Genomic DNA, 13626 nt, shown 5'->3' on the forward strand with positions numbered 1-13626 from the left:
GCCTTCAGGCAGAAGAACAAGCCCACTGCTTATGCTCCTTGGTTCATTCTACCTGAGGGAACAAGCACATGTGACACACAAAGCTCAGTGCTATGGGAAACACAGGAGAGGCTGGACACAGCCTGCAAGGGGCGAAACAGGATTGCTTTGCAACAATTTGGACTGAGCCCAGACATGTGAAAGTAGGAGCAAGGTAAGCTTCTGGCACCAAAGCTGAGCTTGTTTACTTGCAAATCAAAGGCCAGTGGTGGCTCAGTGTCTGCTTCCCAAAAGGGAATGGATTGCTCCTGCCCCACCAATGGGCAGAGCAGCTTAAATCCACTGCACTCTTTTTCATGAGACAGCTGGGTTATGGCTCCAGGCACAGAAGTCTTTCTCCCCTCCAGAAGCTATCCATTTGGGCTGGGGAAAATGCTGGTAAGAGGCCGTGGGCGCTGTAGTCTAGGCAGAGGTTGGAGTTCTCTGCACTTTCTTTCAGGGCTCGTTGCTAAGTTGTGTCAGAAAGAGAAACTCTGACCTCAGGACAACCTTCCATGGCTGCCCAGGCCACATCCAGCCCAGGTCTGCAGCACAGGGCAACATTGTTAATGCCTGTGGATGCCTCAAGAGTGAAAAATACCCTCATTTAGTCAGGTAGCAGGCCCTAGCACAGGAAAACTTTTGCCCCTTGATGCTGAGACCCCTGCAAGCTCCAGGTCTGCATGCCTTTGTTGTACAACCCCCTCTTCTCCTACATCACAGCTCCCAGAGTAACAGTGCAAAATGACAACTTCCCTGCAAGAAGCTTTTTACACTGCTGCTGCCCACCCTGCCACAGCTGGTTTTCATATAGCAGGCAGGAATGCTCCTGGCACTGTAATTTATTGTGAGCTGCAGCTTCTGAACAGGTAAAAGAAGGTATAATGGATGTGTGGGATGTTGCAGGAGAAGGCAGCATATATGGGAAAGAGAAATAATAACTGGTTTTCAGGCCTGCTGCCTTGCTGTGTAACTCAAAGAGGTGAGGCAATCTGTGTGTCTGCTGGGGGCCACATTCTGTCTGTAAAGGTAGGAAGGTGGCCGATGGCACAGAGAGAAGTGCCATAGACCTTCTGGCCCCTAACACAGCCAGATGTGGCAGGCTGAGGGACCTGCTACAGGGAGAGCCAGTCAGGAACTCTGCCACTCACCCTTTGACCTCCGGATGAGCGGGAGGAAAGCCTTGGTGGTTCGCACGGTCCCCCACAGGTTCACTTCAGCTACCTCCATGTAGGTGTCCATGCTGGTGAATTCGACTTCCCCAAATGTGGAGATCCCGGCATTGTTTACCAGCCCCCAGAGCCCTACAAGACAAAAAATCACGCACCATTACTTGTGCTAATAGATTATTGAACTACACAACGGAGCTTTTCATTACAACTTGTGATGGTAAAAACCAGATAGAAAAGAGTCCAGAGCACACTTTAGTCTCCTGAGCAAATATAACCCATGGGGATCTGCCTGTGTCACCCAAATCTGCAGGCACAAAGTACTGTGAATGAGGCTTCTCAGGAAGTTCTGAGCCAGCAGAGAACTTCAACCTTGTCTAAGCTGTTCTCCTTGCCACTCTCTTTTTATCCATAGTGATTTTTTAAAAGAAGCAAAGTATACAATGCAAATAACAAGAATAGGAATGACCTTGTAAGAAACAAAAGAGTAATTCTTTCAAAGTAAAATCCCTTCTGTCACCACAAGAACTAGAGTGTCTGCAGTGCTAGGAAGGAGGGTGTAGGCATGGGCGAGCATGCATGCCATGGCCTCTCCCTTTTACTCTGCTGCAACCAAAATGGCAATAACTGAAGCTACCTACTTACTTGGCAATAAAAAGAAAGATTAAAAAGAAATTTTGAAAAAAATGAACTCACTTCATCTAATATTCTAATTGTACAGGAAACATGATGAGAAGAGTCTGAGAAAGGCTTCTATCAGGCTGTTTAGAAAACTCACTGTTATCTGTTGACTGTGTCCAGATCTGTTATCAGAAAAAGCCCAGAAAAGGCAACTTCATCCTGGCCTGTTCTTGAGAACACAGAGCTAGAAAACTTAATTTATACAGAAGATCCATACAAAAAAATTAAATACAAAGAAAATCAAAAGAACTAGGTTTGCAAAATCCGAACCAGAACACTACTGGTTGTTCTGCTTTAAAACAACCTTGTGTTGAATGTGGATATCCTGTAGGAGAAAAATGTACTTCACCAAAGGGTGGAAAGGTTTCAGAAATGTATGAGCAAAAGCAATTTTCACAGTACTGGAGCAGAATTTGCTGTCATCACCTCAGTGGAACGAAGTGGGCAGGCTAAGAAAATCAGTACAGCTACCCCCTGCACTCTAAAGGGTAGTATCTACAATAACATTAATGATACCCAGCTGGCTTCACAGGAAATTCTTTGGAAAACCTCTCCATTTCCTTTCCCTTTTGAAAGAGTGGGGGAGAAACTTCCATTGTTAATTCCCAATCTTTGGGCACTGGGCAGGTTTTACAACAGAAAGGGAGTCACAATAAACTTCAGTTCACGGGAACAAAGCACTAATCCTAGAGCCTTGAATACCACTCTGTTTTTGCCAATGTCCCTACAGGAGCTAGTGGAGAACAAAGCAGGTTCCTTTGTAGACGCTGTGTGAAGTGGGAAGCTCCTTTCTGATTTGGCACAATATCCAAACGGGCCAATTGCTCTGCCCTCCTGCCCGTCAAAGATTTGTGTCCTTCAGTCACATGCTCAGCTTTTGAAATATGCCCTGACAATGCTCTTGGAGCCCAGCCGAGGGAGCTCCTGCCCCCTCCATCGCCTCAGAGCCCACTGCATGCACCCACCTTTCTCTGGGTCCTCGAGGCTGTTTTGCACATGCTCCACTGCCCGATCCATTTCTTTGCTGTCACAGACGTTGAGCTGGACAGTTCTCATTCGATCACTCTTCATGTCATCCAGTTCCTTGGAGCCACCCTCTCCCTTGTCCTAGAGGGGAAGAAAGTGCTGGTTTGAATCTGGCCAAAGAGTCTGTGCAGAATATCAAATACATAGCAACCAAGCCAAAGAGTGCACAGGGCAGTCACAGAATAATCAGGACAGTCCTGCAGCTCTAGGAGAAAGGGGAGCAGACAGGGCTGGTCCTGCAGAATACTATTCCTCAAGCATCTGGTACAAGTCAGCTGGTACAAACTGTTTCAACTACCAAGAAAGCAGCCAGAACTGGATCTGCCCCAGCGAGGCAATCAGCAAGCACCCCTTGCCCAGTACATGCTCCTGAGGCCAAGCTATGTCCCACTGCTGCAGCAGTGGGAATGTGGTGCCATTCACACGGGGCAACTCGATTGGGGGGGTATGGCGTAAAATGGCCAGTGAGGAGCTGCACACTTAAATTGCATGTGCTTGTTGGTCACACTGCCAGCTTTGGGAGCAACAGTCTGAGAAGAGGGACTGCTGCCCACTGCTCTCTCCCTTCAGCTGGTCTATACACGGGTTTCCAGGCAGTGGGAGCCATAACTATTGCTTCCAAAGCACTGCTACAGAGTCCGATCATCGAGAGTCTGGCCAGCCTGTTTGCTAGCAATTCACCCTGGCATCTTCTCCAGCATTTTGCTCTCTTCTCTGCCTCCCCCTCTCAACTTTTTCTCACTCTCATTTCCCGTCTCCACTCCTTTTTTCTCAGCTCAGAACAACAGTTTCCCCCAGTACACATTCCCTCACAGCCCAGCAAGTTGACTGCAGCCAACCCTTGAGATACTTTCACATGGGCCAGACATTGCTAGCAACAAGGCTGCCGTGCACAGAGCTCATCCCTTCGCAGTGGTGAAGCCTAGCCATGGTGCTTCCAGAACACAGAAACAGGATGTTAGGATGAGATTGGGACTATACCTGAATCATTCCCATGGTTATAAGCTACTGGACTGTGCTGGCCAATCCAGACTACTTTTGTAGAGGATGGTGAGATATAGCTCTGAAAATGATCAGATTTTGGGAACATTCCTGTCTTTACTGTAAGAAGCTCCTTCAGTATAATCCCTCATTAGAAGACTGTTAAGTCCCCTTTAACAGGCTAAACATGGAATATTTCCACAGGATCATCTGCTCAGCTCTTCCTCCCCCACTGCTCAACTTTCCAGGTAGCCTCGCTCACTGTGTCTGCATCAGCAGGCAAGCATCAGAGTGCACTTCACTCCTGACAAATAAGGGCTTTGGGCTAGATAGCTGTTTTCCTCTGAGCCAGAACAGGCCAGGACTTCATGGCAGGCCTGTTTCCTGATTGCTGAATGACTTTAGTTTGCTCTGGGCAACTCAAGTCACAGGTGCTCCCTGTCAGATGCCAGCAGGCAGTTGTCAATGAGACAGAGCTTGTCTGCAGTCTGAGCCCAGGCTGCCCACCTGTCCCTCAAGTGAGAGTTCCCTTCGGAGACCACACCTTAGATACCACATGAGGGTGGCCATACAACCCTGTCTCTGTGCCACCTGTCTTCCAAAAATCCTTCTCCTGGCTCCTCTCACTGCTGTGCTTATATACTGTGCTCACAGACATTTCACTAATATAACTACCTAATGTGTCCTCTGTCTTCTTCTCCATGCTTCCATATTCCATCACAGACTGTTAACACCAGTTAGTGTTTGTCCTTAAGAGAGGCTATCTACTGGTTCTCTCTTCCTAGGGAAGCACACTGCATACAGAAAGGAGGTTAAAAGTCTCATGTGCAGTTTAATGGCAGTGTCAGAGTGACTGAAGAGTTTGGCGCTAAGTTCACTGCTCACTCAAAAGCTCTGCAGTGCCAAAGCAGTCTATATGGCAAAGCACTGGAAAGCACAAGTGGCAAATGTGGGAATGCCAACAGGGAATCAGCAAATGCAAACATGCAAGTCTCTTGAAAACAGCAGATATCACTAAAGGAAAGAAGGAAAATGAGGCCAAGGTCCTTCTTTCCCTGATTGCAGTTCTATGAGGTGCTACAAAATCTCTGGGCCACACCAGCCTTAGAGGTCTCATAGCTCTGCTGGGACCTTTACAGCATCCTCTTCCTCAGCGCTTACAGGGTTGGCTCTGCAAGGCCTCCTGCCCTCCCACCCACACGCAGCTGGATGCTTGGAAGGGACTCCTGGGGCTGGGATCCTGGCCAAGAATTGGACTCTGTGTGTTAGCCCACACCCACAAGGCCATTTCCTTGGCTTTCAGAAAGGGCAGATGGGAGATGTTTAAGTCAGGCACCTGGTGACCGTGTCTCCTGGCAGGGGATGCAGCCTGTCCCACAATCCCCAGGCCCATACACAGCAGTGAAAGGATCTTCTCAAGCTACAGCAGGACACCAGTGCATCTCTGCTGTCAGCCCCAGGGCACACTGTCCCCATGGCAAGAGGGGCCAGCTTCTGCACATTGAAAAAGCACATTGTTGCCTTGCCCTCCTCTTTCCATGGTACTCTCTGGGGCTCCCGAGCTTCAGCTTGTATCTATATCAGTGTGTCCTTGGTCTCTAACATCCTGTGGCTCTGAGCACTCCTGTGAAGCTCTGCACAGAGAACCTCTGCCTTCTCATTCCCCTGCAAGCCACAACAGGCCTGAGCACACACAGCAAAGCAAACAGGGGTTCCACCACACTCCTGACAAGAGAGACAAACATCACATATGTCTACTGGTAACAGATACTGATGGAAAAATACCTTCTTCATCTTGCGTCAGCTGGCTTCTCCATATATTAACCAAAGAGGAAAAAATCAGACAGCTGCAGCATGAGTGTTCATTGGATCCAGTCTACCACTGTCTTTTGGCAACGCACCATCAACACAACTCTCACATGAGTATATTTGCCACTGAAAACGTTAGGAAGTAACTGTGTGTGAAATAGCACACTGTTAGCACAGATCCATCCTTGGGCTCCCCTCAGTCATGACTCTTCACTCCTCTCTCACATTTCCATCAGTAAAATTAGTGAGGTGCTCAGGATCTGGCCACTCTAGGAAACCTTTCCTAATAAAGAGTCAGCACTGCACATATTTTTAATCTGCAGTAAGGATGTGGCATTCCTAAGAACAGTGCATGCCCTGAGGACACAGTGGCTCCCCAAGCTGCAGTCTGCTTCTGATGTGCAGGTGCGCTGTGAAAAACAAACCCACGAAAGTGACACTGAAGTTTCAGAGTCATTTCCTCTACCTCGGGGCTAGGTCAAATATATCCAAGCCAAAGATTATGTTGCTTATTTCTACCTCCACTTTTATCTAGCATCTAAAAACACAAAAGTTTTTCTGCTGCTAAAATCAGCACCAGCAATAATTATACTCTGATCAGAATTCTGCTTACAGTTGTGCTAGAAAAACCTGTGGCACAGTGAGAAATCAGCTCAGTCTCCTGGAGCTGTTTTTGTTCTACATAAAGTATAATGGCCTGAAGACACACAGGAGGCCACGCAGCTAACTAAGGAGCTTTGGCATTTTCCAGTGTTTTCTGATGACAACTGCTACCATTCTTGGTATGGCCACACAGATTTTGGAACATGGGGTGTGAGCTCAGCTAAAGAAGCAATATTTAATTGCAGAGTGATACTGCAAAGCTTTCTGCTGGTTTTTCTGTGAGGAAGTAAATATTGATCAAAGTCAAAAAGACTTCTGGCATGCTGCTACATGTCAGCTTATGTTGAAATTGTCAGAGGCCAAGATGTTCCACTAACAGGCATTCAGTAGAACAAGTACTGCAGACACCAAAAATAGAAGGGAGATTTCAGTAACAGATATGTCCACTGACAATTGTGCCTTTTTAGCAGCTCAGACAGAAGAAACGAAACCCATAAGTAACTTCGCAACTCTGAAATTTTTCACTTCTGTCAACATAGAGGGAGACTATTACTCTAAACAGTGTTTTTTAAGTCTGCAGTGTTCTTACGTTCTCTAATGTTGATCTTCAGTTAGAAAAGCTGAGTAGAAACATCAAAAAAGGACTCATCTACCCTCTCTCTTGAGCCCTTTCGAAAGGCAGCAGTTTGTACCAAGTGTCTTGTTCCACTGTGACGCCTGTAGAGGGAGCCCACGTTAACAAATGAATCCTTGGCCCAACACTGAGACTCAAGACCCGGAGTTACCGAGACAAACACATATTTTGAAAAAATGTAGCAGAAACAAGCTACAAATTTAAGTAAAACTTAGTAATAATGCAAAAAAAAAATAAGAGTAGAAAATCGGATAACATTAAAAAAATACTTGGCAAATTCTCTTTAAATAAAAGATATGTTTATAGTTATTAGTGAGCTAAAACATTAGATCCAAATAACCGACCCATCCCAGGATATCCTGAGGAGTAAGTTTGTTTCTGTTGGGAAATGGCCACGCAGCTAAAAAAAGTGCAGTGCTTCATAAGGAAAGAGAGACTAAAACTCTCTCCTGTTCTCCGTGACCATCAATGCTTTGCCCCACCAAGTTCTCCTTCAGAGAGTATCAAGGCTGTGTCACTAAGATGTTTGTGGCCTGATTCTTCTCTCACTTGCACTAGTGGGACTCCATCACCTACCCAACTATTTCAGGAGACCCTCAATACACACATGGCATGGCTGTACTCATGAATATAGAAAAACATGCTCACACCACATGCCATAAAATTGCTGATGGCTCGGTGTACGTCAAAATTAATCAAAATAAGCCCTGAATAAATATATACGGTCTGAGAGCGGGGCCAAAGGTCCAGACACAGCCTGACCCCAAACTTTGTTTATGGTTAAGCCTATAAAATTAGATTTGGGGTTCCAGCTCATCAGACATGGAACAGACCACAGTGTTGTGATTTAAGTAAGAACCTCCCTATATACCATTCAGTCCTGGTTCCTCTCCATGAAATTCAGGCACCCATGTCTTTCCCTTTGGGCTACCAACCACTGTCCCTCTCCTTGGCAGAAAGCTGTGCAGAGCGGAGAGGGAAGACTGGATTTGTTATGTGGCAGTGCACATGCCACAGGTGAAGAACAGTTTTTGTTTTCCTTACCTTTTGCAGGCAGCCAGCATAAATAATGAAACCTTTGTCATGCAGGTGCTTGGCCAAGGCAAATCCAAATCCTGAGTCACAGCCTGTTATAAGCACAGCTCTGCTGCCAATCTGCAAAACAAAACAGAACAAAATGCACTGGAATTGAGTATTTGAAATCAGTGATTTGCAGTACACAGAACAAATCACATCCTTGGCTAGAAGCAGTCTGTTCCAGGGATGTTCTCTACACTCGCTGCCAGCTACTGCCACCCAGTGCCTCCTGAACACAAGAAACGATGGTTTCATACCAATTTAATCCAGTGAGGCAGGATCACTGTCCTCCCAACACAGAGGAGTTCAGCACCTCTGGCAACAGGCTTCCAAGGCAAACAGACCAAGCAAACCACCATGCTCTGGCAGTTCATATCCATCTTGAAATCTGAAAATATACCAGACAGTTCCCAAGACATGCTTTCCCTTCATCAGGAACTGTTCCTATATGCTCAAAGCAGGCAGGAGTCCACTCTTCTGTGCATGCAGCCCACAGGGCATGGAGAAGACAGTTTGACTGAAGAAAGGATATGGTTTAATCTTACTGACTGCTCACTCATCTTTCTCTCTCTAGCACCTATCTAGAGCTGGGTTCTAAAACCTAAGAAGAATCAAGTGGGGTTAATATATGAAATTAAGACAAGTTGGTCATCACTATTTTTGTCTGGTTGGGTTTTTTTGGTCTTCCTATTTTTCCAACTTACAATTTAAATGGAAGTTTACCACCTTCCCTCTCCAAAATTTTTTCTAACCCAAAGATAGGCAGCAGTTAAATAACAAGCTAAAAACTGCATGGTGCATCAGACAGTCCAACGGCAACAATTGTACCTCCAAGGTGCTGCTGTGGGTGGGAATAGGTAATAATTGCCTGCAATTCACTCTGACTCATCTCCTTTAACAAACTATAAATTTGGCTTTCCCCAGCATATGCAAGGACTGATCAGCATGGAAGCTGGGTGGAAGTAGGGTGGAAGCAGCAAAGGCCGCTCACGCTGGAAGCCCAGCAGTGATGCAAGGATCATGACTGAGTTCCTCCAAAACTCTGTTCCAGAGTTACGGAGCAAGCTGTGTGTGCTCTAGCACTGCTGCAGTGCTGAACTCTGTATCACAAGACAAGATGACAAAACACTCCTCTCCTTTCCTTTTGCCTGGCACTGTTTCTGGTAAGTCAGTACCTTCAAGGAGAGGGCTGCCAAAAAGGGCCACTCTCCAGATCAAGTGGTGAGGACACACTAATTTATTTAACATGTTTTTAAACCATACTGCAGAAAGAGTGCTTTATTAAGAATTTGTCATGCAGATTCCCCCACTCTAAAGTGGAACATTTCATCTGCTGAGTGAGTTCCAAAAATAGAAAAAACCCACTTGTATGATTGTTTATTTCCATCCTTAGCAGCACATACCGTGCTACGTCAATGGAAGCTCGGTGCTAGGAAAGAATGTGGAGTATGCTCAGGAGGTCCAGCTTGGAGTCTTTCTGGCAAATTGGAAAGACAAGTTTGGTCACTAGGCTTCAGGGAGCTTAAAACCCCAGCTCAGCACAATTAGTTCCTGGAAGGCACAGTCACACTCACCTGATCGACTTCATTTGCATAAGAGCGGCTGCCACATGGGGATAAGAGAGGGAAGGAAAATCTTTTCATGGGCCTGTTAGAAAAACCCAAAACAACAGAACAGTCAGATGTGGAATATCTTGCCCATACCCTGCTGCAGCAACAAATACATGAAAAATGCAGTTCTGCCTACATACATGATGTAGACTGTCATTTGGGAAGACAGAATCTAGTCTACAGGTCTCCTTAGTCTGAGCCTGTGTGTTTCCTACAGTATGAAACATATGTTTCTCTAAAGACCTTGATGCTATTTCCAGCCGCAGAAGCTGTCTGGGTATTACAAAGTATTCTAAAATAGCTCCTGGTCTGGAGGCACAGAGCTACTTGCACCCACAAAATGGGCAGTGCAGTGTTTGCATTTTCAAAAGCAACAACACCCTCACTTAAGAGTTGAACAAACTTGGGGTATGGGAAGTTATTCATTTGCCTGCTGAAAGTATTCTGCTGTGGCTTTGTCTCTGATACCCAGCCTGAGCCTGAATTTGATTGGATTTGTCTCACTCCTCATCCTTATTTCATCCTGGATGACACCTCTTCCCCTGCAGTGTCTACGCATTAGATACTCTTAGATTTTACATCCCCTTTTTGCAACTGTTTAAGCTAAGAAACACTCTGAGCAATACCTGCCATGCAGATCTGAAGCTCCTCCGCATAGTATGTCTGACTCCCAGAAGATAAAACATGCTCACAAAGACAGACCAGAGCAAAGCCACAATGCCTTCCGGGAAATAAGATTCCATTTAGAAAAGCTATGTTACACAGTAGCATCATGCTGTCATGAGTCTTGCCATCATTCATCAAAACCGGGCCTGAATAACAAATTAGTGACCCCAAGCTCTGTCCTTGTCAGCCACCTCTCTGACTTTATCAGCTTTTTCATTTTGCTTTGGGCACTGACATTGCCCCCCTGGAGTTTCCCTTAGACTTGCTGTACTTCACCTACCCTCTGGCTCCTCTAACAGCATCTATTCTTCCCAGAGCTTATCTTGCAGGCTGCTTTTCTGCCTTCTAAGTAAATTTGCATAATCATTCACAATTATCTCCAGCTCAGACATCACAGGCTCTCCTAGGGTGACCTGCGTTACACCGCACAGCACCTTGCAGACACTCTGGCCTCTGAGCCATATTTCAGGAAATCAAGGGATCTGTGAAGGCAGAAGCTTTGAACTAGATGGGAAAGGAGATGACATATTCAGGCAGTGGTGTTCTCTCACCTTCCTGCAACAGTTAGTTTTTCTAACTTAAGAGTGTCACAAGCCAAATCAGCTCTTCAAACAGCTATAGCAAACTTAATTGCTGCAAAGGTCAGACCCCAGGCCAAGTGTGTGTGTTAACATCACTGACCTGCAATCCTGGATTGAAACCTTTACCTTGACAAAAAGCTTCTTGGTGTGTCTTAAAGTGCCCAGAAATGTTCATAACATTTCTTTTAGCTGAATGAACTCAGTTTTTATTTTTCAGTGTCATGTTTGGTCCTGTTATTTCACTGCGGAGTACTGATTTGCTGCACTCAATTCACAATAAACTGTAGAGAATACCCACTTGATATTCTGCCTACCTCGACCTGAAGGCAAGGGCAAAAGAAAAAAGGATGCTGGCTGCTGATGAGCAGGAATGTCATCAGCAGAAACAGCCAGGAAGCAATGTGAGCCCCCACATGGTACACTAATGTACCACGAGCCAATTTTGTCATTCTGCATCAATGAATTCCAGAGACCACAACATAGACTTTCAGAATGCACAGATGGCCCTCAAATTGAATCTGTGCTTGTAACCATGCACTGGCTTTTGTTCAGTTTCACGAAAAAAAGGAGTCCTCAGTTTGAAGAGTCAAGTACACAAATGGTAGTTCAGTGCATTAAGACACTGGCACAGTGGCAGCACTGCCTTTCAATGAACAGCTGGATTTCCACTGCAGGTTTAGCAACTTGTGGGGACTTGCAAACACAACACGGTTTTGCCCTGAGTACAAGACACACAAAGCACAAATACACAGTAAGCAAAACAGACGACAGAAGAAAAAACAAAACAAGAATATGCTGAAAATTCTTTCCTTAAGTTAATAAAACATTAGTTCATATTTTTAAGGCCACAGCAGATTCCTGCAGGTGAACTCTGGTGTATGTGGAGCAAACAGGAGATAGAAGACCTATATCTGTTTGCACAGGAAATCTCTAACAGCGTAGCTATCTACGACACCCTGTTCCCAGAACCACCCTTGACCATGATGATGCTGGACATCACTATCAGCAGCAGTAGAACACTGGAGGCAACAGTTCTTGTTAAACAGGCCATGAGCCACTTTTAAATGCCTTATGTACAATTAGTGGCACACACAGCTGTTTAGAACCTCGCTCTAAAGCAAAGCCAGGGAAAGCACTCAACTCGCTCTGAATTCGGACTAATAGGGTTCCAGTCATACAGTAATATAAATGCTGGGGGTTTTTCACAGCTAGAAATTAGAATTACATAGACAATTTTCTGTTCATTTGCAGAAAAAAACAGCTTAATTACTCAGGCCACCTCCATTTCTGACTAAAACCCCCCCTCTCAACTTTCTCATTTCATGTGATTCACTGCCTCTTTAATGAAGTCACAGAAATATATGACAGTTTCTTGCACTGAAGCAAGGCCTACTTGCTGATATTAAAAAAAAAAAACCTTGATGGACACTGAATTAATGCTCTACTCTGAAACTTTTTGACTGAAGTGTAAAAAAAAAAACATGCTGCCAACCCCTCCTTGCATATAGAGTCCATCTCTGCTGTGCTCAGCTCAGTGACTGAACCCTGGCACAGGTTGTCCAGGCAGGTTCTAGAGCACCCATCCTTGGAGATACTTAAAAGCCACCTGGACCCAGTTCTGGGCAACCAGCTTGAGGAGGCCCTGTTGTAGCAGGCGGGTTGGACCACATGACCTTCAGAAGTCCCTTCCAACCTCAACCACCTTGTGACTCTGTAAATAAACTGTCCCATTGAAGTCAAGTGAGTCTGTGACATGTGCTTTACGTAAGATGTCACTTCTTCTTTTCCACCAAGTTACTTACCTAAAGCCATTCCCTGGGTCCTTGAAATTCAGTGCTTTCACAGAGAAGTTCAAGAGAGGGCGGGACAGCTTGGTGGCCAACATGTTTTCAACTAGCACACTCTACCAACAGCAAAACTGTTCTTCCTTAGCTGCAACACAAGATAGCACCTCTGTTTTAGTTGCTCAATTATTTTGTAAGATGTGCTGACTCCATGTATTTCAACAAGAAAAAGTCCAAAGGAACTCATCTTTTCCCCTTGCAGTCCCTCACACAAACAGCTCAACATTCAGCAACCCGAGATGCTTTTAAATATGGAAAAGCATTTTAAGTAAACTACCAAGCAGTGAGCCATTTAAAGAAAATGTCAGTTTCTCCTTTTTAATGCATCTTTAACTGATTTCTCTGAAACAGGTAAAAACTAAGGTACACATAAGGAATATATTATTTCAAGTGAGCGATATGAAATAACTCTAAACAAAAATAAAACTCCAAGTCACAGGTGATGTTATGTTACATGTTTAAAAAGCAGTCCTTAGCTTTACAGCTAGTACAGTCACGCAGTTAAAAATACATTTTTTTGTAATTAAGTAGCTGGTGGTGCTGGACTAAGCCCAGGGAACCAACAATAAACTCATTACAGGGTGAAAACAGCTCAAGAACAAGACTTAGGCACGGAAAGTCAACTTCAATCATATTTATCTTGGATAAAACTAATCCAAGGCACAAAAAAAAACCCTTTACTGAAGCTGACAAACGGTATTTAATTGTTAGGGGTGGTTTGCATCTCTGCCGGAGGCTGGGCCGCCGCCGCGGCAGCTTCGGGGCCTACTGGAAACCAGGCCTGGGTCGAAAAACAGTGAAATTACCGCAGAAAGAACAGCGGTGGGCACCAAGCTGGGGAGGGAGGGAGCGGACAGGGCTCAGGAAGCTCGCTGGCCCGGCTAATCCTCAGAAATCCCGGTGGTTTGACCAAATTCGGGAGCACCG

At 45.3% G+C, this 13626-nt stretch overlaps 1 protein-coding gene across 2 annotated transcripts in view; it reads right to left on the minus strand.

The window, feature by feature from the left end:
• LOC121671235 (D-beta-hydroxybutyrate dehydrogenase, mitochondrial) overlaps nucleotides 1-13626 on the minus strand; it is a 60459-nt gene that overhangs the window by 46430 nt on the left and 403 nt on the right. For both annotated transcript variants that reach the window (XM_042042557.1, XM_042042555.1), the window contains exons 2-6: nucleotides 12658-12787; nucleotides 9573-9645; nucleotides 7966-8076; nucleotides 2834-2975; nucleotides 1170-1322 (exon numbers count right to left, since the gene is read on the minus strand). In XM_042042557.1, the coding sequence (XP_041898491.1) occupies nucleotides 1170-1322; nucleotides 2834-2975; nucleotides 7966-8076; nucleotides 9573-9645; nucleotides 12658-12740 (562 nt within the window). In that variant the 5' untranslated portion in view covers nucleotides 12741-12787. The remainder of the gene's footprint in view (nucleotides 1-1169; nucleotides 1323-2833; nucleotides 2976-7965; nucleotides 8077-9572; nucleotides 9646-12657; nucleotides 12788-13626) is intronic.

Source organism: Corvus kubaryi, unplaced genomic scaffold, assembly GCF_017639235.1.
Source record: "Corvus kubaryi isolate FWS band 111438036 unplaced genomic scaffold, C.kubaryi_AGA036_p1.0 37397, whole genome shotgun sequence".
Taxonomy (NCBI): Eukaryota; Metazoa; Chordata; class Aves; order Passeriformes; family Corvidae; genus Corvus; species Corvus kubaryi.